Raw genomic sequence first — 26,475 nt, forward strand, 5'->3', positions numbered from 1 at the left:
ATTTCCAGAGATTTCATCATTCTCCTCTCCTCACATTACGGCGGTCCATGCTTCTTCGTAGCGCAGCATCGGCACTGCTGAGGACCAGCGCTGACGTTTCCTCCCTCTGTCCGGTGTCCACGGTCCGGTTTGTTCGGCAGTCGCTCCGCTACCCGCCCCGACCCAGACCGTTTTCAACATCGGTCTGCTTGTGCAGGAAGAACAAGAAGAAAAGTCTGTGGCTGCAGCTGACGGCGGAAGGACAAACCATGGACGGCAACATTGAGGAGATTCTCGCCCCTTTGAGGCTTGCAGTCAAAGAACAGGTAGCGCTGAATTATCTCACAATCTCACTTGATACGACTTTAATCTGTGTGTTTAGGATTAGATATAATTTTATGGCCTCACACACCGTAACAATGGGTGTAGCTTGCCAAGCTAACCGGCTGCTAATGAAGCTGTCAATGAATGACGAGCTATAAGTTAGCTGCTAACGCTTTGCCACGTTTCAGTGTGCCGCTGCTACTGCTGCAGACGTCTGCGATCAGGGTGGGGTTAAAGAGAAGAAGCCAAGTTAATGCTGCTACTGATAAACAATCCAACGATCATCAGCTGATTGCTTAGTAAACATGCCCAGATTTAGTCGTTGTAGCCGGCTCATGGCTTTTCTCTCTGATTTAGGGGGACCTGGTGCGCCAAATGAAACAGGATGGCGCTCCTGATGTGGATGTCACAAAGGCTGTGGCTGAACTGAAAGCAAGGAAGAGAACTCTGGAGGCCAAGGTGAGTCAATGTATTCTTAGTTAATGTTAAGTCCAAATAACTGAGGCTGAATTCAGTCATTAAATCTGTTTTTAAATGCCCTGCCAAGCCTTTTATGTAACACAAACAAGAACAGAAGCTTTTCTCAACTGTGACACGTAGACCAGGCTGCTCTGCAGTTATTCTGGGTTTCCAGTGAGCTGAAATAATTGGTAGATTATACGATCAGAATCAGATTTATTCACCAAATAGCAAGTACAATGAGGTCCAGATGTCAACAGAAAAAGCAATAAACATGAACATTAAACAATGAATGTAAACACAAACATAACAGTGTAACACAGAGACAGTAATTTACATTTCATTAGTGTGGGTGGACTATGTGTTTGCATACTGACATGATAAAAACTATGTGCACAAAAGCAGAATATAAATATGAATACCAATCTAGATATAAATATCAATCTGAGTGTAAATAAACTGTGTGTTGATTAACAATATATATGAACAGTTAACAATTTAAAATTAAATCTATATACATCTACACAGTGCAGGACAGACATAGACGTATTATACATAATATGAACAATATTGTATCACATTACAATATCAACTATTAAAATTAACTAATTGAGCAGTCAGTCAAGTCGTTTTTCAAGCAAAAATCCCAAACACTGCCTCGTTCTGGCTTCTCATTAGTGAGGATTTACTGCTTATGTGATAATAAACTGAATATCTTTGGGTTTTGGATTTATTGTCAGACAAAATGAGCAGTTTGAAGATGATTGGGAATTGTTATATACATTCTGTTGTCTGACAATTTATTGACCAAACAACTAATTGATGAAGTAAACTGAAATAATAATCAGTTGCAGCCCTGGTTTCTCAATGTTTTATATCAGACCACATCTGTTATCCTCATAGAAAATATGCACTTTAACAATATAAAACATTAGCATTTAAACAAAAAGAGCAGAGGTGTTATTGCACACAGCAAGACTGATGTATTTGAGTGTCTCTTACAACCTCTGCTATTTAATTTCCTTGAGAGTCCCTAATATTTATGTAACATCAATTTTAATTTGGGGACTGTGCCCGTGCTTTGGATCACTTCTATCAAACCGCTATGTTGACAAGCAGACTGAGAAGTGGGTTCTGGCAGAAGATGTGGGTGTGAACATCATCGGGGGATTTGTTCAATTTGGACGCTACAAATGTATTGTTTTGCAAAGTTGGAAGTAATTTCAAAATTGATCCTTAAATGGACCTCCGTGCCTTCTTCAATAGAGCCACATTGTACCTTGATAGCAGTATTAAAATGTCTTAAATATAATTCTCATCGCAGGAGCTGTCACTACAACCCAAAGATGACATCGTTGACAGAACTAAGATGGAGGATACCCTGAAGAGGCGATTCTTCTACGACCAGGCCTTTGCCATCTATGGAGGTGAGATTAAGATCATAAATAAGGGGAATTAAGGTTTTTCGGTTAGTGAATAAACCACCGTACACATAGTCTTTAAGCACTCTGTTACCATGCAGTAATGCTCCTCAGGGGTGAGCGGCCTGTATGACTTCGGCCCTGTGGGCTGTGCCCTGAAGAATAACATCCTGCAGGCCTGGAGGCAGCACTTCATCCAGGAGGAGCAGATCCTGGAGATTGACTGCACCATGCTGACCCCCGAGCCTGTCCTCAAGTAGGTGCACTGATGCTTTTTTTTTCCAGCTGTGTCAGTCGTGATATAAATGTGGTTTTATCACAATTAGAATTAAATCAAAAGTCATTACATATCTTCTACAGGTGTTACACAGGTTGTAGTTATGTTTATCTATACTTAATTAAGAGCAATGTCAGTAGAGAGCGCCTGGTGGTTCCCAAAGTCAGCCCCAAAGTGCTGAACTGTGGGTTTTGATTGACAGGCGCACATTGATTCTGCGATTTTATGCATGGAAGCTGTCACTATAGCAGCCTTCCATAGCCCGGTTGCAGATACATTGTTGTTTTGTGTGGATGGAATTAAGTATTTATAACTTTTTCTTTTAAGAAAACTTGACAAATTTGTCGTATTGTTTCCTTATTTTTAATCAGGACGTCAGGACATGTGGAAAAATTTGCTGACTACATGGTGAAAGACGTCAAGAACGGCGAATGCTTCAGGGCGGACCACCTCCTCAAAGGTACATCGGCTTGTTTGTCTTGGAGACTTTGCTTCCCCTGCTGAGTAAACTAAAGATTAGTTATCCTAAACGAAGGGGTTTTTGTGAGTTTTTCATCTGTATCATTCATGGGTTTCTGCAGAGAGAGAGAGGGATGGATGGACACGGTCCAGACTTGTGTTGTCAGTGGCTGCTGCTGTTTGGCTAAGCTTGAAGTATCACTGTTGTGCCTGAGGGAGAATGGAAGTGGCCGGACCAGCAGAAATCACACAGGGCTTTCATAGCAATACAAGCTGCTTGGGTCAGAGGCTGGAGCTGTGCCAAAAGCTGGCAGAAAAATGTCAGGAGAAGATGTCATTCCCTGCAAGACTTACAGAGTAATGAGCCCAGAATGCCAAAAAGAAATGACATAATGAAACATGAAAGTGTTACGCAATAGCTGAAATATGTCAAGTCATGTTAAGTATGATCTGAGATATATTCAGAGGCTTTTTGACAGCACAGATCTGGTCAAAAACAACATGTATTTTGTCTAAAGTTCCCCCTGCAGGTAGAATACAATCAATGTAACATGATTACTGTGCTGTCTGTCAAGTATTATCACAACAGTTTGTAAAAGGATTCTTTCTTTCATGTTTCTGTGTCTTATAGCTCATCTCCAGAAGTTGATGTCTGATAAGAAGTGTACAGCAGAGAAGAAGGCTGAGATGGAGGAAGTCATCACTCAGGTCAGTGCTGATTGACAGTAAATGCTCTTTGGAGGGATTATGTGGAAAAGCTGTTTCTGAAAAAGCCTCTAAATGTTGTTGTTGTTTTTTTTGTTTGTAATATTATTTTCAGATGGACAACTTCACCCAGCAAGAGCTGACCGATCTCTTTGTGAAATACAATGTCAAGTCACCCACCACGGGAAATGACCTCACAGCACCCATCTCCTTCAACCTGATGTTTCAGACGTCCATTGGACCAGGGGGGAATATGCCAGGGTAAAAACTCAATAACGTTGTGTTCACGTTTTCCTCCATGCTGTCAAATTTGTGTAATTGTTGGGTAATTGATTAAATCCATCTTAAATTTGCAGCTATCTGAGGCCTGAAACCGCTCAGGGAATCTTCCTCAACTTTAAGCGTCTATTGGAGTTTAACCAGGGAAAACTTCCCTTCGCTGCTGCTCAGATAGGAAACTCCTTCAGGAATGAAATCTCTCCTCGCTCTGGACTCATTCGCGTCAGGTGAGAGATCCTCTGGGTTACCTATTATTATTTTCCAAGCATTATATATATCTCTGCTTAAACAGGTATTTAACTGCACCACATTTCCCCGCAGAGAGTTCACCATGGCTGAGATCGAGCACTTTGTGGACCCAAATGAGAAGGTCCACCCTAAATTCTCCAGTGTAGCCGACGTGGATATCATGTTATACTCTTCTAAAGCCCAGACCAGTGGCCAGTCTGCACGGATCATGAGGCTGGGTGATGCTGTTGAGCAGGTAGGAATTATTTGTTTGACTTATTATTGTTTATTTTTCAGAGCATACAAAAGCATCCTTTAATTTTGGATTATGTAGGACTGGGTTATATTGTTAAACTCTTGTCTTACAAATTATTACATGACTGAAGCCAAGTAAAAATAACATCAACTGTTAACCTGAATAAATGTGATCTACAAAATCGTTCTTTGTAAATAAAGAATGTAACTCTGAAACACATTTCTTACTTGTTTCTTCTCATTTAGGGAGTGATCAATAACTCCGTCCTGGGATATTTTATCGGGAGGATCTACCTCTACCTTACTAAAGTCGGTATAGCCAAAGACAAGCTGCGTTTCCGTCAGCACATGGACAACGAGATGGCCCACTACGCCTGCGACTGCTGGGATGCTGAAACCAAAACTTCCTATGTATGTTCTACTGCAGTGTTTCTTCATGTTTTGCAAATGCGTCGCCATGTCAGTTAGGCTACATACAGTACTGTTTGCTTAATGTAGTGTTTGTCCCTTGCAGGGCTGGATCGAAATTGTGGGGTGTGCTGACCGGTCTTGCTTTGATCTGAAATGCCATGCACGAGCCACAAAGGTCCCTCTGGTTGCTGAGAAGCCTCTAAAAGAACCCATATCCTTAAACTGTAGTAGCTGCAAAATCCTTTGATCCATCAAACACCAAAAAAAAAAAACAATGTGTAATCACACACCCATCAGTTTTAATCCTTAATTTCTTCACACAAAGTTGTGAATGTCGTCCAGTTTGAGCCCAACAAAGGAGCCATTGGGAAGGCGTATAAGAAGGATGCTAAGATAGTCATGGAGTATCTGTCTGTGTGTGATGAATGCTTCATTACAGAACAGGAGAAGCTGCTTAATGAGGCTGGGTGAGTGCTGTTAATGGGATTCATGCAGAGCAGTTTGGACACCTGCTGAAAGGTTGGGGCTTCGTCATTTCCAGCACAGTCAGTATCTTTTTATTTTTACTCCACAGAGAGTTCACCGTTGAGACAGAAGGAAAGACGTTCAAACTCACAAAGGACATGGTCAGCGTGAAGCGATTCCAGAAGACTCTGCACGGTGAGATTCACTCACGAGAGGATGTGATGATGAAGATCGTGTTTGGATACTGAGAGCTGCATTGTTTTATCACAGTTACAATTAAATCAAAAGTCATTACATGTCTTCTACAGGTGTTACACAGGTTGTAGTTATGTTTATCTATATTTAATTGAGAGCAATGTTAGTAGAGAGCGCCTGGTGGTTCCCAAAGTCAGCTCCAAAGTGCTGAACTATGGGTTTTGATTGACAGGCGCACATTGATTCTGCGATTTTATGCATGGAAGCTGTCACTATAGCAGCCTTCCATAGCCCGGTTGCAGATACATTGTTGTTGTTGTGTTGGGATACTGAGAGCTACAGCTCACCTGTCTGTGTTTGTCGTCCACAGTGGAGGAAGTTGTTCCAAATGTAATCGAGCCCTCCTTTGGCATTGGTAGGATCATGTACACCATCTTTGAGCACACATTCCATGTCAGAGAAGGTGATGAACAAAGAACGGTGAGTTGATTTTCGGGAGATGTGATATAATAGACAGATTTAGATCATAACTCTGCAAAAACTTGCTTTAAGTTTGAGTATAGTTGTGCTCCTACATTCTTACTGTTCATTTACTATCTATTTATGTTCTTACTATTAACTCTGCTCTGATTGGCTCCGGTCCGCAGCTGCTTCCCAGTAAATGCCCCACCGAGCTGCCAATAATTACTGCGCCACTAATAATAATAACATAATTTAACGATTTTATCGTTTTCAAGCAATTAGTGATAAGAGCTGTTTAAGGGTTTGTTTCCCTCATAACAGCAATATGAACGCTTTTTACTATCAAGCAGAATGTATTTAAATCCTCATTATCTCAGTGTTTGATTCATAGCCCAGCTAGCGGATTCAACTTTGAGATGTCCTTGAGTACAGACATTTTAGAGTTTGAGTATGATGTGTGCTTTGTGTGTACGATTTGGCTTCATGATAACAAAACCTATTTGTGGCTGGTAACCATAATAGTATTTGTGCTGAAATTGAAGTAGCTCACAACTGGCACATAATCTTCAATGACTCAGATTACACAGTGTGTTACAGCAGCGAAAGATTAAAGGGGAAACTTTAGGATTTTTCAACCTGTGCCCTACTTTACCATCGTTTTCTGTGCAAGTGAATCATTGGGACAACAATTTTTGAAATTGGTCATGTATTGAGTGAAAGCGCTTCAGCCGGCAACCACGAAACACACGCCCCGCCGGGTCAATAGCGCCTCATCATCAACGTCCATTAAAAGTGCTGGTTTTTGCCACTGACAGGCTCAGATTGTTTTAAGTGTCTGACAGCGTTTATGGAAAGGACCATACAGAGAAATAAAATGTTTCCCTTTACCTTTTGCTTGATCCAGGCTGTTTGTTGTTGTGTCTAACCAACAACTAACAAAGAGAGAAAATAGAGTCCAGGTTGAAAGAATATGAAGTTTCCCTTTAACACAAACAACATTATGTCATTATTTGAAAGTATCAGCAAAATGCCTGCAGACAGTTTGACTGTATTACTGGCTGCTTACTCCATACATATTTCAGTGATTTAAGTTTGCTGCTTCTCTGTAATGAGTGTTTCTGTTTTTTCCCTGCAGTACTTTAGCTTCCCTGCGACTGTAGCTCCATACAAATGCTCCGTCCTGCCTCTGAGTCAAAACCAGGAATTTGTGCCCTTCGTGAGGGAATTATGTAAGTGCCCACATAATGATAACCTATACTGTATGTCCTATTTTTGTCTGAAAATGAGAAACGCAATGCTTTGCTGTTTTGACGAACACTGTTTCTTTCTCCTTTTCAGCTGAGGCGATGACCAAAAACGGCGTGTCTCACAAGGTGGACGACTCCTCAGGATCCATCGGGAGGCGCTACGCCAGGACAGATGAGATCGGGGTGGCCTTTGGCATCACCATCGACTTCGACACAGTGAACAAGACGCCTCACACGGCCACTCTGAGAGACCGTGACTCAATGAGGCAGATCAGGGCCGAGGTACAGCACAACTTCCCTTGTCTTTTTTCCCCCGCATAAGGTTGAAGTTACGATTCACCGAGTGGCTTTCTCCCTTCTAGCATTTTACTATATAGTGTCATTTTGCATAATTGCTCTTGCAGCTTTAGAGGATGGTATAAATAAACTCCAACATAAGCAGTAAAAATCTATCGTCATGGTTACTGATCCAACAGCTGTAGACTTACATTAATTTCTTGTTTCCCAGCAAATGCAAAACCAAAGCAATTGCATTGTGATACAAAATAGATGATATGCTCTCTTTAAATTGGTGCCTTACTGGTGACAATGAAATTTGTTCACGTTACAAAGTACTCAACCACTGATGTGTGCTGCTGGGTGACAGTAAGCATGGCGTTACAGCAGAACTTAAACCAGGTTCAACTTTTTTGCCAAACGATACTGCACCTATTTTCTATAACTTGGCTCACTGACATATTTTCTAGACACAGGCGAAGTAACGACTGGTGTTTCACTCACCCTATATGTGCATAAATGTGACGTAAAGCGTGGTATTATGCTTCAAGTCTATTTTCCTCCGTTTTTTGCACGTAACTACAGTGATAGTATGTTCTGCTGCTGTCACAGGTGTTGACATCAGAGCTTTGAAAACCTTATTTGTATTTAATACCCATTTTTTCACGCAATTGGATGATTATCCTGTTAAAAAATGAACACATACATTGCTTCAAAACAAGAATTAAACACGACAGCATTTCAATTGTAATTGCACAATTTAACATGATCAATTAAACAATCTTTTCTCTCCTTAGGTCAGTGAGTTGCCTGTGATTGTTCGGGATTTGGCCAACGGCACAATGACCTGGGCGGAAGTGGAGAGCAAGTACCCCATCTTTGAAGGACAGGAAACCAGCAAGAAGGACACAGTTGAAGAGTAAATCTCGCTCGTCTGCCTGTTACTCCATGAAAATCCACAGACTTGTTGCGTATGCATCACCAGGAAGAATATTGCAACTGTAATTGTGATAAGCTCTAGTGGTGCACTGAGCCCTCCTTGTGTTCTTCACCACTGCAATCACTTAAAATGTCATGTATTCATCATATCTAACAGTTGAGGAAAGCTTGCACAGGACTCTTGTTTCTTTGAGCAACACTTCATCCATGTTATGACCATGCCAATGTGTTTTAAAAGGGAGAAAAATGTAATCAGGTTGTTGAGTCTTCAGTGGAAGGAGGCTTCCACCATTCCGCTTTTCAGGCAGATTGGATTGAGATATTTAACAATTTCAATAAAAACAGCCAGCACTTACTGGACACAGCATACAACTGTAATGTTTTTTTATGATGTTTTTAAAGCTTCAGAGTGAGCCTGTGATCTCTGTTACAGTGGTCATTGCTAAAATGAGAGTATCACATAACATAATCAGCTAGAATATAGAACCAGTAGTCTCTGTATGAGCTCAGATTAAAAATCAACAACCAACACCAGCAAAAAATGGAGAGAATTAAGGGTTTTGAAATATGTCATGAAAGGGTTAAAAAATTAAATAAATAATTTTAGTAGATTTTTCACCAGTTAATTGAGATAAATCTATGTGTAACTTGGTAAACCTGTCTGCATCTCATTATAGCTGCAGCTCTCTTATGGTGATTGTTAATTTTGGCCACTAGCTGGTGCCAAATGGTTCATCAATAATGGGAAGGCCTGATGGGAATCCCCTGGCACTTCAGCAAGACACTAAACCTTCACATGGCTGTAATAATACAAGAGAGGGTGTGTGTATGGATGAGGAAGAGAACATTTTGATTGTTGCTGGTGTGGGAAACATCCAGTATGATAGTTTTTTTTTGCAGTCAGTAGTTCTTAAAATCTCAAACATTATAAACAGACAAAAGATCTAATTCAATGTAGCTCATAGGCTGTATATAGATAGGTTAATAATTTATATACAGTCTATGTTGTAGCCAGGAAGTCTAATGACTGATATCATTGGCTAGACTGGATTGACTCGCTGAGTGATGAAGGTACACCATTGGTCGGCCGGCCCAGTATTGGAGTTTTCCCATTGGCTGTTGCTCTTTCAATTAAATGAGCCGGTATGTACGTTTCAATCACGTCCTCAGTGGTCGTTTACAGTGGAGCCCTGAACACAGCCCTGAAATAAGTTTTAAAAACACACACTTACCAACTTAGGTGTCTCATACGGAGGCTCCAACACTGAGAAGAACACCAACCCGCAGATACAAAGAGACTCGACAGATCCATTTTACCAGCCTGCACAGCGGCTAGTAGCTAGTTAGCATGGCTAGCATCGGAAGCATAGCCGTGCCGTGCTGTGTGTAGCCCATAGACTGTATAAAAATAAGGTGTAGCTGCGGTGTGTCCTGTTTAAAAGCATCATGCTGGGCAGGTGACAGGTGTGTTTACTGTGTTTATGTGAAAGACGCCATGGCCCGGATATAAAGCCACAGCTGATGGACTGTTAGCCTAGCATGCTAATCCTACGTAAACATGGATGAGACCATATGTTTACAGACATCTGCAGATAGAAACAGATGAAAGAGCAGAGGGAGTTAACATAATTAGAATAGTTATAATGAGTTCTCTTTAATATCAAACATCCCAATATATGAGTGGAAAGTATTGTTCTTGCATCTGGATTTATAACCTTTTTTTTTTTTTTTTTTTTTACTAAAACGTTGCTTAACCATGTGTGATATGCTACTTCAGTACACTTTAACAACAAATTTACCGGGACCACTACAGAAAATTGCAGATGAACATTTAATATTCAGGAATTCACATTATAGACACTACCACGGACTATCCTTGTAACAAACTGGCCACAATTTCGCATATTGACCATACATGGTACAGCCATACACAAGGTTTTGACCTAGTTTTGTTACAAAGTGAGAAGACAGGCTAAGTAACATGCAGCAGGCCACTGAATCAAATCAGTGCATCTGTGATAACAGACCACTGTTATCACCATTATCAACTGAAATCACAAGGGCATATGCCAAAATCTAATTTTATTACATAAAAAATATATTGTTAACATTGTGGAAACATGGTGTAATTTCCTCCTAAATGCATTTTTGTTTAATCTAATAATGCTCCTGTATGTAGTGTGAACACACTGTGTAGTAAGTGGAAAATGCAAAACAGCTTGAAGTAGCCCAGGAGGCTCCCAGCAGGTTAATTTTCCCATACCCAGGTCACTGTGGAGTTCATCTTTACTCTCCAGGTTGGAAAGGTATTTGGTATTTGCTCATTTTTATCATTATGGCAGAATGTGTGTAGTTTTGACTGAGCTTCCTGGATGATGCAACAGAGAGCCCTTGTTTCAGACCACACAACTTACAGGACTTTAGTCTACAGAAGCAAGTAGGCACCTCCCCCATTCTTTTCCCTCAATTTGAAGAGAAGCTTGAAGAAAAAGTGAAAACAGTTTGGTCCAGAGCAGTTGGTTGCAAGTTGGTCTGTTGTGCAGGGAGCCGTTTTTACGTGTCAAGATGGAAGAAGTGCTGGCACCTTTGAGGGAGGCTGTGAGGAAGCAGGTGAGTTACTCTACCAGGTTACACACCTGCATAGAAAAGGTGGACACACACAAGCTTGTCCAGTTTATGGTGTTAAGCGTAATTTTTTTTGTCATAGTCTAAATGAAAAGAGCTGTTAAGTGTTGATTAAAGAAATGTTAATCTACTTTTAAAATGTAGATGTGTCAAAATAGATTTATGTGTGTGGGTTCACATGTAGGATTTTTCTTTATATATATATATATGTATATAATACATATAAATTGACAAGAAATCATCAATCTGACCCAGCCACATGGTGCAAAGTGAAACTAGAATTGGAGGCTGCTATTTGACCCAAGGTACATAATGTACGCAAATTGGTCCATTTGTCACTTCAATGGCAAAGTGGATTTTTGGCACTTTATGTAAGTTTAAAACTGCTCTGTGCTCAATTTATTATTCTCTCTCTAGTTAATCTTAAGAATTCATCAATTCACACCAGCAGGTCATATCCCGCCAAAACCATCAAATCTCAGCATGTACAAACTACAGTTGCCTTCTTATAACAATATTCACTATTCATGAATTTACAGGTTTTGTGTGTGCATGTTTGAAATAATTTTTTTTTTTTAAATTGTACTTTAATGACAGAAAGAATAAATGCAACTATAGAACGATTACATGGTAAAACTAGGTTGTTGTCTGAGGTTGTGTGTGAAAAGAAGGTAAAGCATGTCATTTTTCTGCAGGGCGACTTGGTGTATCAATTGAAAGAACAGGGCGCCTCAGAGCCGGAGCTGAGCAAAGCTGTCGCAGAGCTGAAAGCCAGGAAGAAGATTCTAGAAGCAAAGGTCAGACTCTCACAACTGCTGGTTTATCGTTTCCTGATTTCCTATCAGAATATTTACTTCAGAAAGAAGAATTTAATTCAAAGAATAATGGAACAATCAATCATGCACTCTTACTTGTAGGAGCTGGCCTTGCAGCCTAAAGATGACACGGTGGACAGAGCGAAGCTGGAGGATACCTTAAAGAGGAGATTCTTCTATGATCAGGCTTTTGCCATATATGGAGGTAAAAAAAAACCCATAATGATTGTCACAATAGAAAGGAGAACCAAATCCAGAGTATGCACAGTTCCAGGAACTGCAACCATAAAATATACCACTGATCGGTTTCACTTTGTGTATCAGGGGTGAGCGGCCTATATGACTTTGGGCCCGTGGGCTGTGCCCTGAAAAACAACATCCTGCAGGTGTGGAGGCAGCACTTCATCCAGGAGGAGCAGATCCTGGAGATTGACTGCACCATGCTGACCCCCGAGCCTGTCCTCAAGTAGGTGCCCCTTTAAAGCATATTGTATTCAAACACAGGTGAACTCCTGACTGAGAAAATGTGGATTTAAGTGAGAAAATAATCTGTTCCTTCTTCCCAGGACATCAGGTCATGTGGATAAATTTGCTGATTACATGGTGAAAGATGCCAAGACGGGAGAATGCTACCGTGCCGATCACCTCCTCAAAGGTGACTTACTTTCACCATCATTAAGTCATTTAGAGGATTAAAATAAGCTCCACCATGCCCAGTCGTCCCCTGAGCTTTCTCCCGCTTTGAACCTTATCACTCAACTGAACGGGCTTTGTCAGTGGTTATCAGCTTCATATAGATATAGATAAGAAGGAGCCTACTGCACCTATAGAAATTTCAGAGGGGCGTTATCATCCATTGGTAAGGTGGAGGTCACCTTTGAGTTACAGATGCCGTCTAGCAACGGAAGTAATTATGACCCGGGAAAGTGACTCAGTTCAGATGACGTCAATAAAAGATGGCTAGTTGACTGATGCAATCTACAAGTTGCACTCAAGAGACGACAGTTGGAGACCTCCGATGGGAGGCTGTTTAACCTGACACTTTTACCTCATTTTACTGCATTCATAACCAACAGTTGCCAAGTTTAACCACGTTTCAAATGATCATTTTAACACCAACCATTGTCATTTCCTAACCCTAACCAAGTGGTTTTGTGCCTAAACCTAACCAGACCTTAAACACAAAACATCATTATTTTGTGTAACCTAACGTAGCAGCATGTTACCCACTGGTAGGTGCCACAGTCCTATTCCAGTGGGTTGATATGCTTCTACTAGTAGGTGTAGCAGGCCACTTCTAACCCATGTCTATGAGGCTGATAACCACTGATAACACCCATTCAATTGAGGAATAACATCCGAGACAGGTTCTTGCTACACGGTGTCAGATTTCACCCATAGAGAGACAAATGACCTAATGACCTGTGTGCCAAACACTTTCTTAGAGAAGATAGTCACTACCTGAGCTGTGAATGTCCAAATTATACTCACATGCAACGTGCATGTTTTAGATTTGAATGTCAGAATCTCAAAATATTACATCACAACAATCTGCAACTGCATTTACTAATATTTCCATTTTCTGGGTCGTTTTGTGCAGCGCAGGTTTTAACAGAGAATCTGTAAGGACAGGTTTTTACCTGCCTTACTGGACTATATAGTATCCTCAGGGGGGTTGTAGCTAGAGGTAGGCAGGGGTGGGGCTGGAGTTCGAGTGTCAAAGGCGACTGGTTTTTCAGGCATTTCTTAAAGGACTTGACATAAAGATAGCAGGAAGCTTGTTTCTTGCAAAACATGAAAATATTTATTAAAGGTTATTGTGTATAAAATGCTAAAAACTATTATAAAATGTTTTAATTTTTTGCTTACAAGAGGTTATCTATGTCCAAGCTGCTGCACAGAAAAAAAATGTAATGATTATGTCTTCAGAGATTAAAAATGTGTGTTCATAGCACACTGGATGCAAAACAAATGCCTGCGATTTCTTTTAAAGCTAATGTTCAATGGACTCATAGTAACAGCTTCTAAATGAGATGTTTGTTCCCTCACAGCTCACTTGAAAAACCTGATGTCCGATGAGAAATGTTCAGCGGAGAAAGTGACCGAGATGGAGGATGTAATCACTCAGGTGTGTGCTCCAAAGACACATGCTCTGCAACACACTCTCATGCTCTCTTTCAAAGCAGATGTTGATGAAAATACTGACATCTGCTGGCCAGGGGGGAATAACTTTAACTCACTGCTGCTCTCACTCTGTTTCAGATGGACAACTACACTCAGCAGGAGTTGGCTGATCTGTTTGTGAAATACAACGTCAAGTCTCCCTCCACAGGGAATGACCTCACACCTCCCATCTCCTTCAACCTGATGTTTCAGACATCTATCGGGCCAGGAGGCAACACGCCCGGGTACAAATCAACAGGATGCAACATCTATGCACGCTGCTGATACAAGTATCTTATGTGATTAACATTTTCTTTATTAAATTTTGTCAATTTCTTGCTACTTTGCAGCTATCTGAGGCCTGAAACAGCTCAGGGAATGTTCCTCAACTTCAAGCGTTTACTGGAGTTCAACCAGGGAAAACTTCCCTTTGGTGCTGCTCAGATTGGAAACTCTTTCAGGAATGAGATCTCTCCTCGCTCTGGACTCATTCGTGTGAGGTAGTATGAAAATCCTTAAAATGAATCATAGGTAAATTATAATGAACATACACTGAGATCTAAACTTCTCCTGCTTGCAGGGAGTTCACCATGGCTGAGATTGAGCACTTTGTGGATCCAAATGACAAGGTCCACCCTAAGTTCCACAATGTGGCCGACCTGGAGATCTTGTTGTTCTCCTCGAAGGCTCAGACCAGCGGCCAGTCTGCAAAGATCATGAGGCTGGGAGATGCTGTGGAGCAGGTGGGGAAAAAGTTCATTAACTTGCTTTTTCGTCATGACATTAGGATTGTGTTTGGTCTTTGAGAATCATGCTTGGTCTGATGTTGACATGCTTACTGATGGTCAAGAATTAGCTGCTAAATTTGTCATTTTGATGTTTTTTTTTTTCCTGTCAGCATATTTTTATTGTATAAATAAAATCAATGCATCTTTCAAAAATGTATTAAATTAAAGTTTAACAGCTGAACTTCAACATGCAACTACACCTTATTCACACATTTGCTTATAAACACTGAAAAAGTCAACCTTTTTGAATAGCTACTTGCCAATAATGAAGTGATTTGCTTACTTTACACATAAATACATGCATCAATTGTAATGATGATAATGTGTTATTACATTTTACATTACATTGAGGGGAAATTATTGCATCAACAAAATTGATAACAATGTCAGTCAGATCTTTTAATCCTTGTTGCGTCTGCTGCAGGGAGTGATCAACAATTCTGTGCTGGGCTACTTCATTGGAAGAATCTACTTGTATCTAATTAAAGTGGGGCTGTCCAAAGATAAAGTGCGCTTCCGTCAGCACATGGAGAACGAGATGGCTCACTACGCATGTGACTGCTGGGATGCCGAGTCCAAAACCTCCTATGTAAATCTTTTCTCTTGTATTCTCACTCATAGACTCAACAGTTAGAAATACACATACACCTTTCTCACCTCATGATTGCTTTTTTTCCCCTCAGGGATGGATCGAGATCGTTGGCTGTGCCGACCGTTCCTGCTACGACCTCTCGTGTCACTCCAGAGCCACCAGGGTCCCTCTAGTGGCAGAAAAACCCCTGAAAGAACCCATATCCTTCTATTCTCTTAGACCCCCAAACACGACTATATTGTTATCTCAATCCTAAAAAAATGATTAGAGATCTACATGCTTTATTCTAATTTTTACCATGGTTTTGAGTATGTGTGCCCACACTGGACAGAGTATAACAACTTGTGTCCCTCTGCTTTATTCCTTAACTTCTTCTCACAAAGTCGTAAATGTCATCCAGTTTGAGCCCAACAAGGGCGCCATAGGCACAGCATTCAAGAAAGATGCCAAGTTGGTTTTGGAATATCTGGCTGTCTGTGATGAATGCTACATCAGTGATCAGGAAAAGCTTCTTAATGAAAACGGGTAACTTCTGACTGCCATTGATTACTACTGAAGAAATGTTCGTGTGTATTTATATGCCAAGTTAATTTGGTGATGTTGCTGTTGTGTTTATTTCTGCAGGGAGTTCAGCTTTCAGGCAGAGGGCAAAACACTCAGACTGACCAAAGACATGGTCAGTGTGAAGCGGTTCCAGAAGACTTTGCACGGTAAGAGGCGACACCAAACCCGGCGTCAGAGCCGTACAGTAGAAGAGTCTGTTGTTCTTGTGGGAAAACATCCGTCTCTGTTTTCCCACAGTGGAGGAGATTGTTCCCAATGTAATCGAGCCGTCCTTTGGCATTGGCAGAATCATGTACTCCATCTTTGAGCACTCATTCCACACCCGGCAGGGGGATGAACAGAGGACGGTAGGATGGTTTCAAAGCAGGAATCAGAATCATGTGCTTGTTTTGATTGTAGTACTGTTTCTTTTAATTGAAGATGATTTATTTCTTGTCCAGTATTTCAGTTTTCCTGCCATTGTCGCTCCATACAAATGTTCCATCCTTCCTTTGAGCCCAAACCAGGAGTTTAAGCCATTTGTCCAGCAACTATGTGAGTATGACGCTAACTTAGATGTCAGTATATTTATGTGAATATTTGATTTTATACTCAATTCAAATCCTAAACTCCTCTTTGTCCTCTTTCTCCTTTCAGCTGAGGCGATGACCAAAAACAGCGTGTCTCACAAGGTGGACGACTCCTCAGGATCCATCGGGAGGCGTTACGCCAGATCGGATGAGATCGGAGTGGCCTTTGGCATCACCATCGACTTCGACACCGTGAACAAGACGCCTCACACGGCCACTCTGAGAGACCGTGACTCAATGAGGCAGATCAGGGCTGAGGTAGAACACGAATAATTGCTTTAATTAACAAAATGTAAGGCTCGTACACATCTGTTGTCTTTTTTTGTACTAATTAAAAAAATTACACTGCAGGTCACTGAGTTGCCAGGGATGGTTCGAGATCTGGCTAACGGCAGCTTGACGTGGGCTGAGGTGGAGAGCAAGTACCCCATCTTTGAAGGACAAGAGTCCAGCAAGAAGGAGTAGCCAAACTGGGACTCCTCTACACACACGGACCAAATTGTCAATAAAGATTTCACTGTATTATTAGTTAACATGTTAGTATTCTATATGTTTACATACAGGAAAAAACCTGCATCTTTCATTGGGATTTGTTAAGGAGGATAAACATAGGCCTAACCATACTATTGTATAATTATGAAGGATATAATATTAATTCCAGGGATTGTGTCTTTATCTGTAGATCTGTTTAGATATAATATACATGTAAACTGTGCAACAGCAGCTGGAGATTTTAATGTGTCATATACTGTAAATTGAAGCAACATTACTCACAAACATGCTGCAGGGCTAACGCAGTCCTCTGTGGCCTCCTACCTGAAACCATATTATCATCACCTGAGCAACTTTCTTAACAACTCCCAGTGGATGTGTTGCACTGATACTGTGAGAGCAGACATCATAGATATTACATAGACTTGTGTTTCATACATTTTTAAATACTGTATGTCTTGACTGACTTTTTTAAAATAAACCACATTTGGTCCTTTTCTTTGTATCCCACATTTCTGGGGAGGGCTGCAGCCATGATGTTGCCAACAGACTTCTCTGTATTGTATTTTGTGATGTTGTCAGTAGAAGGCACTGCATGTTGTTTCACAGCTCAGTGCGCATTGTAGAATGTGAGGCATGGACGCTTGGCTGCAGCTCAAAATTGCAACAGGCTTAGACCCTCCCAAAACAGATCTGGCAACCAGGAATATGGAAAATAGTGACAAGAGAAAAGAAGACAGAAGAGGCCTTTTAGTTTAAAAATGTAAAATAAATTCACCAAATCTAGAAAAGAATGTCAAAAACAGGCAAACCCAGTCAATCACAATGCACACATAAACACATGTAACAATTACTCTGGACTGTACTGTTGTTTTGAGGGGTTTTGCATATAATTACAGCTAAATACAGCTTGATGTTTTATGTGATTTGCCTCATGATGAGACTCAGCACATAATAAACCTGTACCTGCATTGTTTTGTTTAGGCACCCTCTGCTGCATCATTCAGGAAATTTGGCATGTTATAACATGCCAAGATAAGAGACTCTATAGACTCTCAGTGTATGAGGTTTACAGCCTATTATACTGGTTTAGCAGCCCTCTTGTGCCGCCCCCTCTGTGTCAGTGGTCAAAGTATAAATACATCAAGTCACCTTTAACCGGTGGCAGCTCCCTCTCAGGGAGTCAGAGGGACCCGCAGCCCGCCTGCGCCCTGCAGATGCACAACAGATATACTAGTTTACATTAACTTACACGTTTTTGTTTTTTTTGTTTTTTTTTTTAAATATGACATTTTAATCCGTCTTTGAGAATTGAAAGCTTTTGTTTAGCAACTTCTTCCGACTCGCAACTGCTGCGTTCAAGGTCAGTATCACAACAGGTGCTGCGGAGGACGAACTGAAGTGCATGACCGTGTGGCATTTCAACAGCAGGCATCTTAGTCAGACAGTGTGAATAGAAAACTTTTAATGCGACTAAAAATATTTCACTCACAAGTGCTTGAATGGTTTTGTTTTTTACATTTCAAAAACATATATAAATATTTTTTTGGGGGGGCAGCTCAGTACAGGAGAACATAAGAGCTTCTGAACAAATGCATCGCAGAGAGGTTGTTGAGGTAAAAATAGCAGGCAGCTGCACTTTGTTGATGTCTTTACCTCTCTGGATTCTAATCAGTGGAAACTTGCACCTTTGCCCTTCGCTGTTCTTTCCTTGATAAATGGGAAATTTGTGAAGAAACTCCGGCAGATAAAATTCCTTAATGATAGTGCTTGAACACAACCATTCGCAAAAGATTTGCACATCACAAGATACTAAATTATTCTGGATGGATCTGATATCTAATGAATGTTATAGATAAAATGGTTCTTATGTTACAGAGCAGAAAATAAAGCCACGCAGCTGCACTGTGTCACTATTTGGCTTAAGCAGTATGTAGAAGCAGCAAAACTGCTCAAGTACAGGTTAGAGGTATTTAACTTGAGTATTTCCATTTAATGTTACTTTAATCTTCTACTCCACTGCATTTCATAGTGTACTTTTTTGACAGGTATAGTAACTAAGTGCTTTGCATTTTTTAAATAGAAAAACATATGATGAGCCTATAAAATGTTACTGTATAGATTAAACTACAGTATCCAGCAGTATAAGTAATTTAAATGAGTACTTTTACTTCTGATGCTTTGATTAGAATGTACTTATTAATGTGTACCATCTTCTAATTTGGAAAGAAGTACTTTTACTTGTAAGTATTTTTACAGGGAGGTAGTGGTACATGTATTCAGGTACAAGATATCAATATTTAAAATGCTGCAATGTGAAAATACTAGTAAAACAAGCAAAATCAAGTATAAAGTCTCACAGAAAGGAAATTTTACTCAAAAGTACTGATACTGGACCTCAAGTAAAGTACTTACAATACCACAGGAACTTATGTGGTTTGTTACTTTCCCCTTTTGATAATCTGTCACAGCAAGTACAGTTTCGTTCACACGTGATGCTGACCTGAATCAAAAATGACTGAGGAGTCGAGAAGTCTATCTTTAGTTACAGTTGAAACAGATGTCTCTCATTCAAACGCTTAAATAGCAACGCTGCACCTTCCTTCTACTTTCCAGTGTTACAGCCACTGGTTCAAGACTGTACTGTATGTTAATCACTATTTTGTGCCCTTCCTCCTCATGTAGTGAGTGTGATTGAAGAGGTCAGAATCAAACATATGATGAGACAAAGTGAGGAGGTGATGACCACTGAGTGAACCATCAGGATATGTTTCTTATTTGTAGGCGAGGATAAGGAAGCCCTGAGGTGTCATATCAGAGGTAGAACCTGTTGTACAGATAAAGTGTTAACTGCTCTGGGGTTGTGTGTTCAGGAGCCTCCAGAGCTCTTCCTGTCACTGTCATCATGGGGATCAAAGCTGCACTTCCCAAGTATGAGATCTATTTCTACCACATGGTGCTGTGTCTGGCCATGTTCTGGGCCACCAGCTGGATCTTTGAGGTGTCCAGTTGTGAGTATGAGGAGTCACACACACATATACACATACACAAATAGGTTACAGGTGAGTAGTAGAATATCACACTCAAGTAGAGATTGTTAACTCTCAAACCAGTCTGACTTGTACGCAAGTAAAAGTCTAATCACGTGTGTTGAAAACTACTGAAGTAAAAGAGATAAATCAAACCATTTGAAGACTACTTTCATTAAAGAACATTTCTGGTCATATTCTATATTTTTCGTACTTACAACAAATCCCATGAAAAGACCAAATAATGAACATGGACACTGTAGTTTACTATGAGTCAATTCATTATACATTGTCCTGCTGCAGTAAATACTATAGAGCACTAAATGTGTATTAATCAGCAGATGAAAATACTGTAATGACTCTAACAAAAATGTACCTATGTTTAAATAGTGTTTGCTAAAAACTACAATGCCCAGTGGTTTAAGGACATTATCTGGACTTTTTTTCTTTTTTGAAAAATGAAAGCACATATTTGGATTTTTAAGGATATTTGTCTTCTGTAGACAACAATGGTCTTGGGGCTGAAAGCTACAGACAGTTTGGAGGAGTCAGAAAGTATTGGTTTTGGTCTTTTTATGGGATTAGTAGTAGCAAAAGCCTTTAAATAATCCTTTAAAGGCTGTTTATTTAGCATTAAAATCCAACTGATATTGGATTTCTGAGGCTAGCACCAATATTGATATTTGAGCGTCCAACAGTTATGTATTATTTAATGTCTTTTTTAACATTTTTGATTAGGGTCCCTTAAATTTGGTTTGTTTGCACACTGACACAGGTGTGTTCAAATATTCTGGCTGATTGCCTAAGACTCTGCCTAACTTCAACCTGAGCACAGGTCATTTAAATAACGTGATGTCACTAAACTCCATAAACAAATACACACGGTGCAGCAAAACACTTGTGAAGGAGATGCAAATCAAGTACAGTCTGCACAAGAAATCTAGTCAGGAAATAAAGTGGAAATCCTGTGTGGGTGGGCCGTATATATGTAGTGGCTTTATAGTATTGTGGTATTGTAGTAATCAGCTGGTGAACATGGTGTAGTGGAGCATTCAGCAGCTTAAGAGCCAGATATTTCCCTCAGGAATTGGCGGAGAGCAAAACAGAACTAAAAGGGAAATGAATATTGTACTTAAATTAATCTGGTAGCCACTTTGACTCCACATAATTCTGATGTTGCATCATGTCTGCTGGATGTGTAAAAAGGCAACTGAGTGCTATAAATCTCCCATATCAGAGGTTATAATATATACATAAGTATGTGTTAAAAGTGTGTTTCTCCTCCTAGTGGCAAAAAAAAGATATTGCAGATTTTATGTGACACTGTTCCTATATTATCAGTATATCTCTGGCATAGATGATGATCTTCATCAGTTAAATCCTGATTGCACCATAACAGTGCAACTGTAGACAGCTCTGTAATGCTTTCTTTTCCAAAGGTACACAAGAGCAAAACTTCATCAAATCAATTTGAGTGAAAGTAGAATTACACAAAACAAACACTGAAGCTCTACTGGGATCCAGACTCATAAGATAAGTTATATCTTACGCCTCCTGTAGTGTAGTCACATACAGACGACACAATGTGCAGTATACATGTAGGGACAGTGTCACTGTGTGAGGGTGAAGAGTTGCAGCTATGCAGACCACGCAGAGGAGATCAAGTGTCAGTATTAATACCACAGAGCAGAGGAAGAAAATAGGCCCTGCATTTATTGTGAGTTTCAGTGTCACTTGTAACAAACTCTTTCACATCTGCTCTCAAGGACAAAGAAAAGAAAATAGAATATAAACTAAAAACATATATAAACTGAAACTTTTGCTATTATATTAAATGTAAATGTATGTGTGCTGATACTGAACATGTTGAACTCAGTAGTTACATCCAGATCTTTCATCCACATCTCACGGTCGTTGTCCTGACGATAGCTCACTTGCCATCACACCACCTCAGTACGGACATGGTCACGTGATAACAGGTGGTCGAATGTGAGCTTTATGTCTTGTAAAGCTTTATTTTGCAGATGAGCTTGTGAAATTCATTTTGATATTTAAATCCGAAATAGATTTTCTTTCTCATCTTCTTTTATCCTTTCTTATTCCAGCCAATGTAAACCGAAAGACATTCAAAACCAACGTGAAGCCAGGATGGTACTACTTTGGGAGAAAAATGGTGAGACAACATTCATAGTTCTTTAAAAATCATATTGTTGTTGCATACATTTTTCTAATTTTAGTTTGTTTTTTTTGCTCATTGATTTACAGGATACAACTGATTTTGAGTGGATGATGTGGTTTTCCACATTCAGAGAGCACATCCTGTTTGCTCTCTCTGGACATGTGCTGTTCGCCAAGATCTGCACCATGCTGGCTCCACAGGTGCTTCTACTGACTGATTCATTGATTAATTGACTGATTGAGCTCGGAAGAGTAATGTAAGATAAGATGCAAAGAAATGATGTAATATCCATCTACTGCTGTTATGATCTGTTGTCTGTCTATAATATGAAACAAGGTGGAAGAAACAATGAGGTTGTCTGCTGTGATGGATTTCTCTCTCTGTTCTGTTGTGAACTATGAATACTTAGTCATCTATTTTTACAACATTGCACAGTAGCTTTTTATATCATTAACCAAACAGCAGATGATGAATGATGAACCACACCAAGTGGAAAAAAAAAAGTCACAGAAGAGAATCAGATGGAGGGATGACTGCGCAGACGAAGAATGAACGAGCAACAAACAGAAATGCAGTTCTATATTTAGTCAGATCAGTTATGCCAGTTTGGTTTGGATAACATCATTGGACCGCATGTCATGTGTCAGCAGAGTCTCAGGGCAAAAGTCAACCCTTTAACTAAATGTGTTGCTTTGTGTGAAGTGTTAGTTGATGCTAGAATGCAATCATAAAGTCTGATGATAGACATTTTCTATCAATATGGCAAATCGTAAAGGTGTTTCTTTATAGTTTTGTTATTGTCTGCAGTATTGTGGAGTAATTTACATTCACAATCTACAAATCCAAAGCCAGACACAAATCTGAACCCCTCAGCTGCATCATTACAGTTGACTGAATGTTTGTATAGTGACCCTGTTCTTCTCTCCCACAGTACAGGTCCTTGGTGTACTTGGTGTACGGACTCCTGGCTGTATGGACCAGTATGGGTTGGACCTACGTCACCCTCATCCTGTCACACTGTATTCTGCTCTACAGCATCTCCTTAGTGAAAATCCGCTGGCTTTGCTTTGCCACTGGTCTTTGTACTCTCGCTACATTCAAGTGTGAACCTTTCGTGTCCTGGCAGGTAAACTGATGGCTACATATTAGAGGAAGTAATTACACAAGGCCGGAGATTTTGGTGAAAATATATTTGGTGTGGATACATTTCTACTGTCAGAAAGCGACGAATGAAACAGCAGAATAAGTGGGTTAAAAAAAAAAGCATAACACATTGACTAGATTTCTTGATTGTGAAGCAAGAAGAGATTTGTTGTAACCGATTTGCATCTGTCTCTGTTATTGTTTTTTTCTCTGTCTCTGCTCCGTGTAGGCAGGTTTTGTGGAGGGGGACTTTGAGCTGCGTCATATTCTGTTCTATGGAGGTTGTGGTTTTACCATCATGCGCTGTATGAGCTTTGCCCTGGAGAATTGTGAACGAAAAGATGGAAACTACAACATCCTGGAGCTGCTCAAGTACAACTTCTACCTCCCGTTCTTCTATTTTGGGCCCATCATGACCTTTGATAAATTCTATGTTCAAGTGAGTTAAACCAAATTCTTGTTATTATTTCCTGTCATGCGGCAGCACGAGGCATTGCTGGTTCTAAATTTAATGCACTGTGGGAGGTATTGTATTGTTAGAGAAGTGGTTCCCTGCCAACCAAAGGCTATCCCATTACCCTGTTTTTTTTTTTTAGAGCAGCTGGATGTTTTCTCGTGGTTATTCATTGAAATAAATGAAAGAAATTTGACAATTTAGAAATAATGTGGGAATAAATTAATGGAAAAATGCAGTTGAAGTTATCCTGACTGCTATGCTTATGCAAAGGAAAGATTCAGTAGACATCAATGCTCAGTTTATTTCAGAATCTATGACAATATCAGTCTGATACTCGAGATGTGTCCAGTATGTGAAGATGTGCAGCAGAGAGGCAGTGTGGAGGTTACAGATCTCTGACTGGTCTTGGTCATGTGTGTCTGCTGCCCTCTGCAGGCCAACAAGTCAGACCTGACCAGGAAAGAGCGGGAGATGTGGAACATCAGTCTGCAGGGCCTGATCCACCTGGGGATCATCATTGTGGTGGAGGGCCTCTTCCATTTCATGTACATCCTCGTCATCCCCACTGACATGAAGCTGCTGAAGCACCTCTCTGACTGGGCTCTAGGTCTGTACCACCACTCTGAAATTCCCCCCTCAGTATTTTGACTGTTAAAATAGATTTTGAATTACTTTCAAATGGGCTTAAGGCCACTACTGTTTTTCTCCAGCTCAAATCTGGAGACAGTATTTAGACTTGAGAGGATTATTATATCCATCTTATTGAGAAAAAAAAAAAAAGTCACAAAGAAGACTTAACTGCCAATGCTTTGGCTGCAGGGTTGCATAGAGATTAGATTAAGAGCCAATATCAACACTGCTGGTTGGTAACGTTCTCTGAAAAAAATTGTATGTCATGTAATGATTATTTTCATTAGCAATTAATCTGTCAATTATTTTCATGATTAACTGATTAGTCGATCGTCTATGAAATGTCAGTAAATGGTGAAAAATGTTGACTACTTATTCCTAAGGCCCAATATGATGCCCTCTAATTACTTGTTTTGTCCCGACTAACAGTCCACAACTCAAAGATATTCAGTTTACTGTCATAGAAGAGCAAAGAAAAGAGAAAATATTCACATTTGAGAGGCTGGAACCAGAGGTTTTGGACTTTTTTTCTTAAAACATTACTTAAAATGATTAATCAATTATCAAAATAGTTGACGATTAATTGATTGTTGCAGCTCTGGTATCATGCGACTGTTATTATTGCAGTTGATGAGTTAATTCAAATGAAAATAATTTAACTTCTGAACTACTGCATTGTTTCCAGTGGGTCTGGCTTACTTTAACCTGGTGTATGACTGGGTAAAAGCAGCTGCCATGTTTGGAGTTATCAATACAGTGTCCAGACTGGATCATTTGGACCCGCCCAAGCCACCAAAATGCATCACAATGCTCTATGTGTTTGCCGAAACGTGAGTTAACCCCAATCTCATGTGATAACTACCAGATGTACTATACTGTAAAACTAAACCTGCTCTTGATGTTTTTCTCCTTGTAGCCACTTTGACAGAGGAATCAACGACTGGTTGTGCAAGTGAGTGTGTCAGAAAGATCACTGAATTAAAATAGTTTTGTCAATGCTGAAAAATGTAGAAGTTGTGATCCTGTGTCCTTATCCACAGGTACGTGTATGATCACCTGGGTGGAAAGCATGAGAATGTGGTTAAGGAGCTGGTGGCCACACTCTGCACCTTCGGTGTCACCATGCTCTGGCTGGGACCCTGCGAGGTGGTGCTGATCTGGGCTTTCTTTAACTGTTTCGGCCTCAACTTTGAGCTTTGGGCTGCCAAGTTCTTCTCCATGGAGCCTTTTGCTTCTTTTGAGGTTAGTTAGTGGAGGTTGTCTTCATGCTTTGGTTAGGATTTTGACACAAAATGGCACTTTGATGATTAAAAAAATTGTTTGTTTACAGATGGCAATGTCAGAAGCGATGTCCCGCCGGATCAGAGGCATCTTCAATACTTTCAACTTCTGGTGCATTGTGCTGTTCAACATCCTGGCCTTGAACAGTTTAGACTTTGCCAAGTTGGTTGCCAAACGACTGCTCCTCAAAGGTGATTGGTTTTTCACTTTGAAAACATGTACATTTGTTTAATGATTGTATTAACAGAGAAGTTATTGGTCTCCTTACCTCCCCAGGTTTCCCCATAACCACCATCATCGTCATGTTCGTGACCTACTGCCTGATCCAAGTGATCAAGGAGAGAGAGAGGAGACAGGCCCTTATCGATGACCCTGATCCTCTCCCTCCTGCCCCCCCTCCGACCGCCGCCAGCAGCACAACCACCTCTGCACCTGCACCCGCTGCCGCTCAGCCTGTCGCAGATCCCAGCAAGGAAAAAGCAGAGTAGATATCAGCTGTAGGATATATGCAGCCAAAGTAGCGTTATCACAGTGTTATCACCAGTCTAGATTTTATAATGTGACTTTTGAATGGATGCTCTGTTTCTGCTGATGTATAAAACAGCATTAACTGTAAATAAAGTTTACCAACTGTTTACCAACCAAGAGAAAAAATAGACCTTAATGAAATACATTTACTCAAAACTACATTTTTTCTGAAACCTCTGTCATTAATGCAAAAAAATAAACTGCAAAGATTTGTTCAAACTTGTTCTGTGTCTTTAGGG

The 26,475-nt window shown here is 40.3% G+C and overlaps 3 protein-coding genes and 2 non-coding genes across 12 annotated transcripts; all 5 read left to right on the forward strand.

Moving 5' to 3' along the window:
• On the forward strand, window positions 1-8,750 carry LOC121887887 (glycine--tRNA ligase-like). The gene is made up of 17 exons (XM_042398987.1): window positions 1-305; window positions 661-762; window positions 2,087-2,189; window positions 2,298-2,439; window positions 2,832-2,920; window positions 3,551-3,627; window positions 3,740-3,885; window positions 3,981-4,130; window positions 4,225-4,387; window positions 4,633-4,797; window positions 4,901-5,008; window positions 5,119-5,264; window positions 5,372-5,457; window positions 5,828-5,937; window positions 7,055-7,148; window positions 7,258-7,448; window positions 8,240-8,750. The coding sequence occupies exons 1-17, from the start codon at window positions 48-50 to the stop codon at window positions 8,363-8,365; spliced, it is 2,256 nt and encodes a 751-aa protein (XP_042254921.1). The 5' UTR covers window positions 1-47; the 3' UTR covers window positions 8,366-8,750.
• LOC121888628 lies at window positions 2,606-2,740 on the forward strand. Its single transcript, XR_006093294.1, has one exon. It is a non-coding gene; the product is annotated as a small nucleolar RNA SNORA84 (small nucleolar RNA).
• Window positions 5,633-5,767, forward strand: LOC121888627. The gene has a single exon (XR_006093293.1). It is a non-coding gene; the product is annotated as a small nucleolar RNA SNORA84 (small nucleolar RNA).
• Window positions 8,751-9,175: 425 nt separating the features above from the next.
• On the forward strand, window positions 9,176-17,487 carry LOC121887888 (glycine--tRNA ligase). 7 transcript variants are annotated; one of them, XM_042398988.1, is made up of 19 exons: window positions 9,176-9,845; window positions 10,561-10,818; window positions 10,925-10,991; window positions 11,702-11,803; window positions 11,924-12,026; window positions 12,146-12,287; window positions 12,388-12,476; window positions 13,873-13,949; window positions 14,084-14,229; window positions 14,335-14,484; window positions 14,565-14,727; window positions 15,197-15,361; window positions 15,456-15,563; window positions 15,744-15,889; window positions 15,989-16,074; window positions 16,166-16,275; window positions 16,369-16,462; window positions 16,565-16,755; window positions 16,849-17,487. In XM_042398988.1, exons 2-19 carry the CDS (start codon window positions 10,754-10,756, stop codon window positions 16,960-16,962), a joined length of 2,118 nt encoding a protein of 705 aa, XP_042254922.1. In that variant the 5' UTR covers window positions 9,176-9,845; window positions 10,561-10,753; the 3' UTR covers window positions 16,963-17,487. The 7 variants fall into 7 exon arrangements, with proteins under 7 accessions (XP_042254922.1, XP_042254928.1, XP_042254923.1 ...); XM_042398989.1 differs by having other exon boundaries at window positions 9,786-9,845; window positions 10,724-10,818; XM_042398992.1 differs by lacking the exon at window positions 9,176-9,845 and having other exon boundaries at window positions 10,212-10,687; window positions 10,782-10,818.
• A 655-nt stretch (window positions 17,488-18,142) lies between these two features.
• On the forward strand, window positions 18,143-26,458 carry hhatlb (hedgehog acyltransferase like, b). Of its 2 annotated transcripts, XM_042398996.1 has the most exons (12): window positions 18,143-18,352; window positions 19,863-20,000; window positions 22,124-22,191; window positions 22,284-22,397; window positions 23,129-23,323; window positions 23,570-23,779; window positions 24,233-24,404; window positions 25,113-25,257; window positions 25,344-25,379; window positions 25,468-25,669; window positions 25,758-25,899; window positions 25,985-26,458. In XM_042398996.1, the coding sequence occupies exons 2-12, from the start codon at window positions 19,895-19,897 to the stop codon at window positions 26,194-26,196; spliced, it is 1,602 nt and encodes a 533-aa protein (XP_042254930.1). In that variant the 5' UTR covers window positions 18,143-18,352; window positions 19,863-19,894; the 3' UTR covers window positions 26,197-26,458. The 2 variants fall into 2 exon arrangements, with proteins under 2 accessions (XP_042254930.1, XP_042254931.1); XM_042398997.1 differs by lacking the exons at window positions 18,143-18,352; window positions 19,863-20,000 and having other exon boundaries at window positions 23,134-23,323.
• Window positions 26,459-26,475: the final 17 nt, after the last annotated feature.

The sequence above is a fragment of the Thunnus maccoyii genome, chromosome 21 (assembly GCF_910596095.1).
Source record: "Thunnus maccoyii chromosome 21, fThuMac1.1, whole genome shotgun sequence".
NCBI lineage: Eukaryota > Metazoa > Chordata > Actinopteri > Scombriformes > Scombridae > Thunnus > Thunnus maccoyii.

Coding starts and splice junctions, on each gene's coding strand:
- LOC121887887 (XM_042398987.1), top strand. CDS start 48: ATGCTTCTTCGTAGCGCAGCATCGGCACTGCTGAGGACCAGCGCTGAC. Junction 763..2,086: donor AGAGAACTCTGGAGGCCAAG/GTGAGTCAATGT, acceptor TTCTCATCGCAG/GAGCTGTCACTACAACCCAA. Junction 2,921..3,550: donor GGCGGACCACCTCCTCAAAG/GTACATCGGCTT, acceptor TGTGTCTTATAG/CTCATCTCCAGAAGTTGATG.
- LOC121887888 (XM_042398988.1), top strand. CDS start 10,754: ATGATGCAACAGAGAGCCCTTGTTTCAGACCACACAACTTACAGGACT. Junction 12,288..12,387: donor ACCCCCGAGCCTGTCCTCAA/GTAGGTGCCCCT, acceptor CCTTCTTCCCAG/GACATCAGGTCATGTGGATA. Junction 15,890..15,988: donor AAGCTTCTTAATGAAAACGG/GTAACTTCTGAC, acceptor TTATTTCTGCAG/GGAGTTCAGCTTTCAGGCAG.
- hhatlb (XM_042398996.1), top strand. CDS start 19,895: ATGGGGATCAAAGCTGCACTTCCCAAGTATGAGATCTATTTCTACCAC. Junction 24,405..25,112: donor CCTCTCTGACTGGGCTCTAG/GTCTGTACCACC, acceptor CATTGTTTCCAG/TGGGTCTGGCTTACTTTAAC. Junction 25,258..25,343: donor CTCTATGTGTTTGCCGAAAC/GTGAGTTAACCC, acceptor TTCTCCTTGTAG/CCACTTTGACAGAGGAATCA.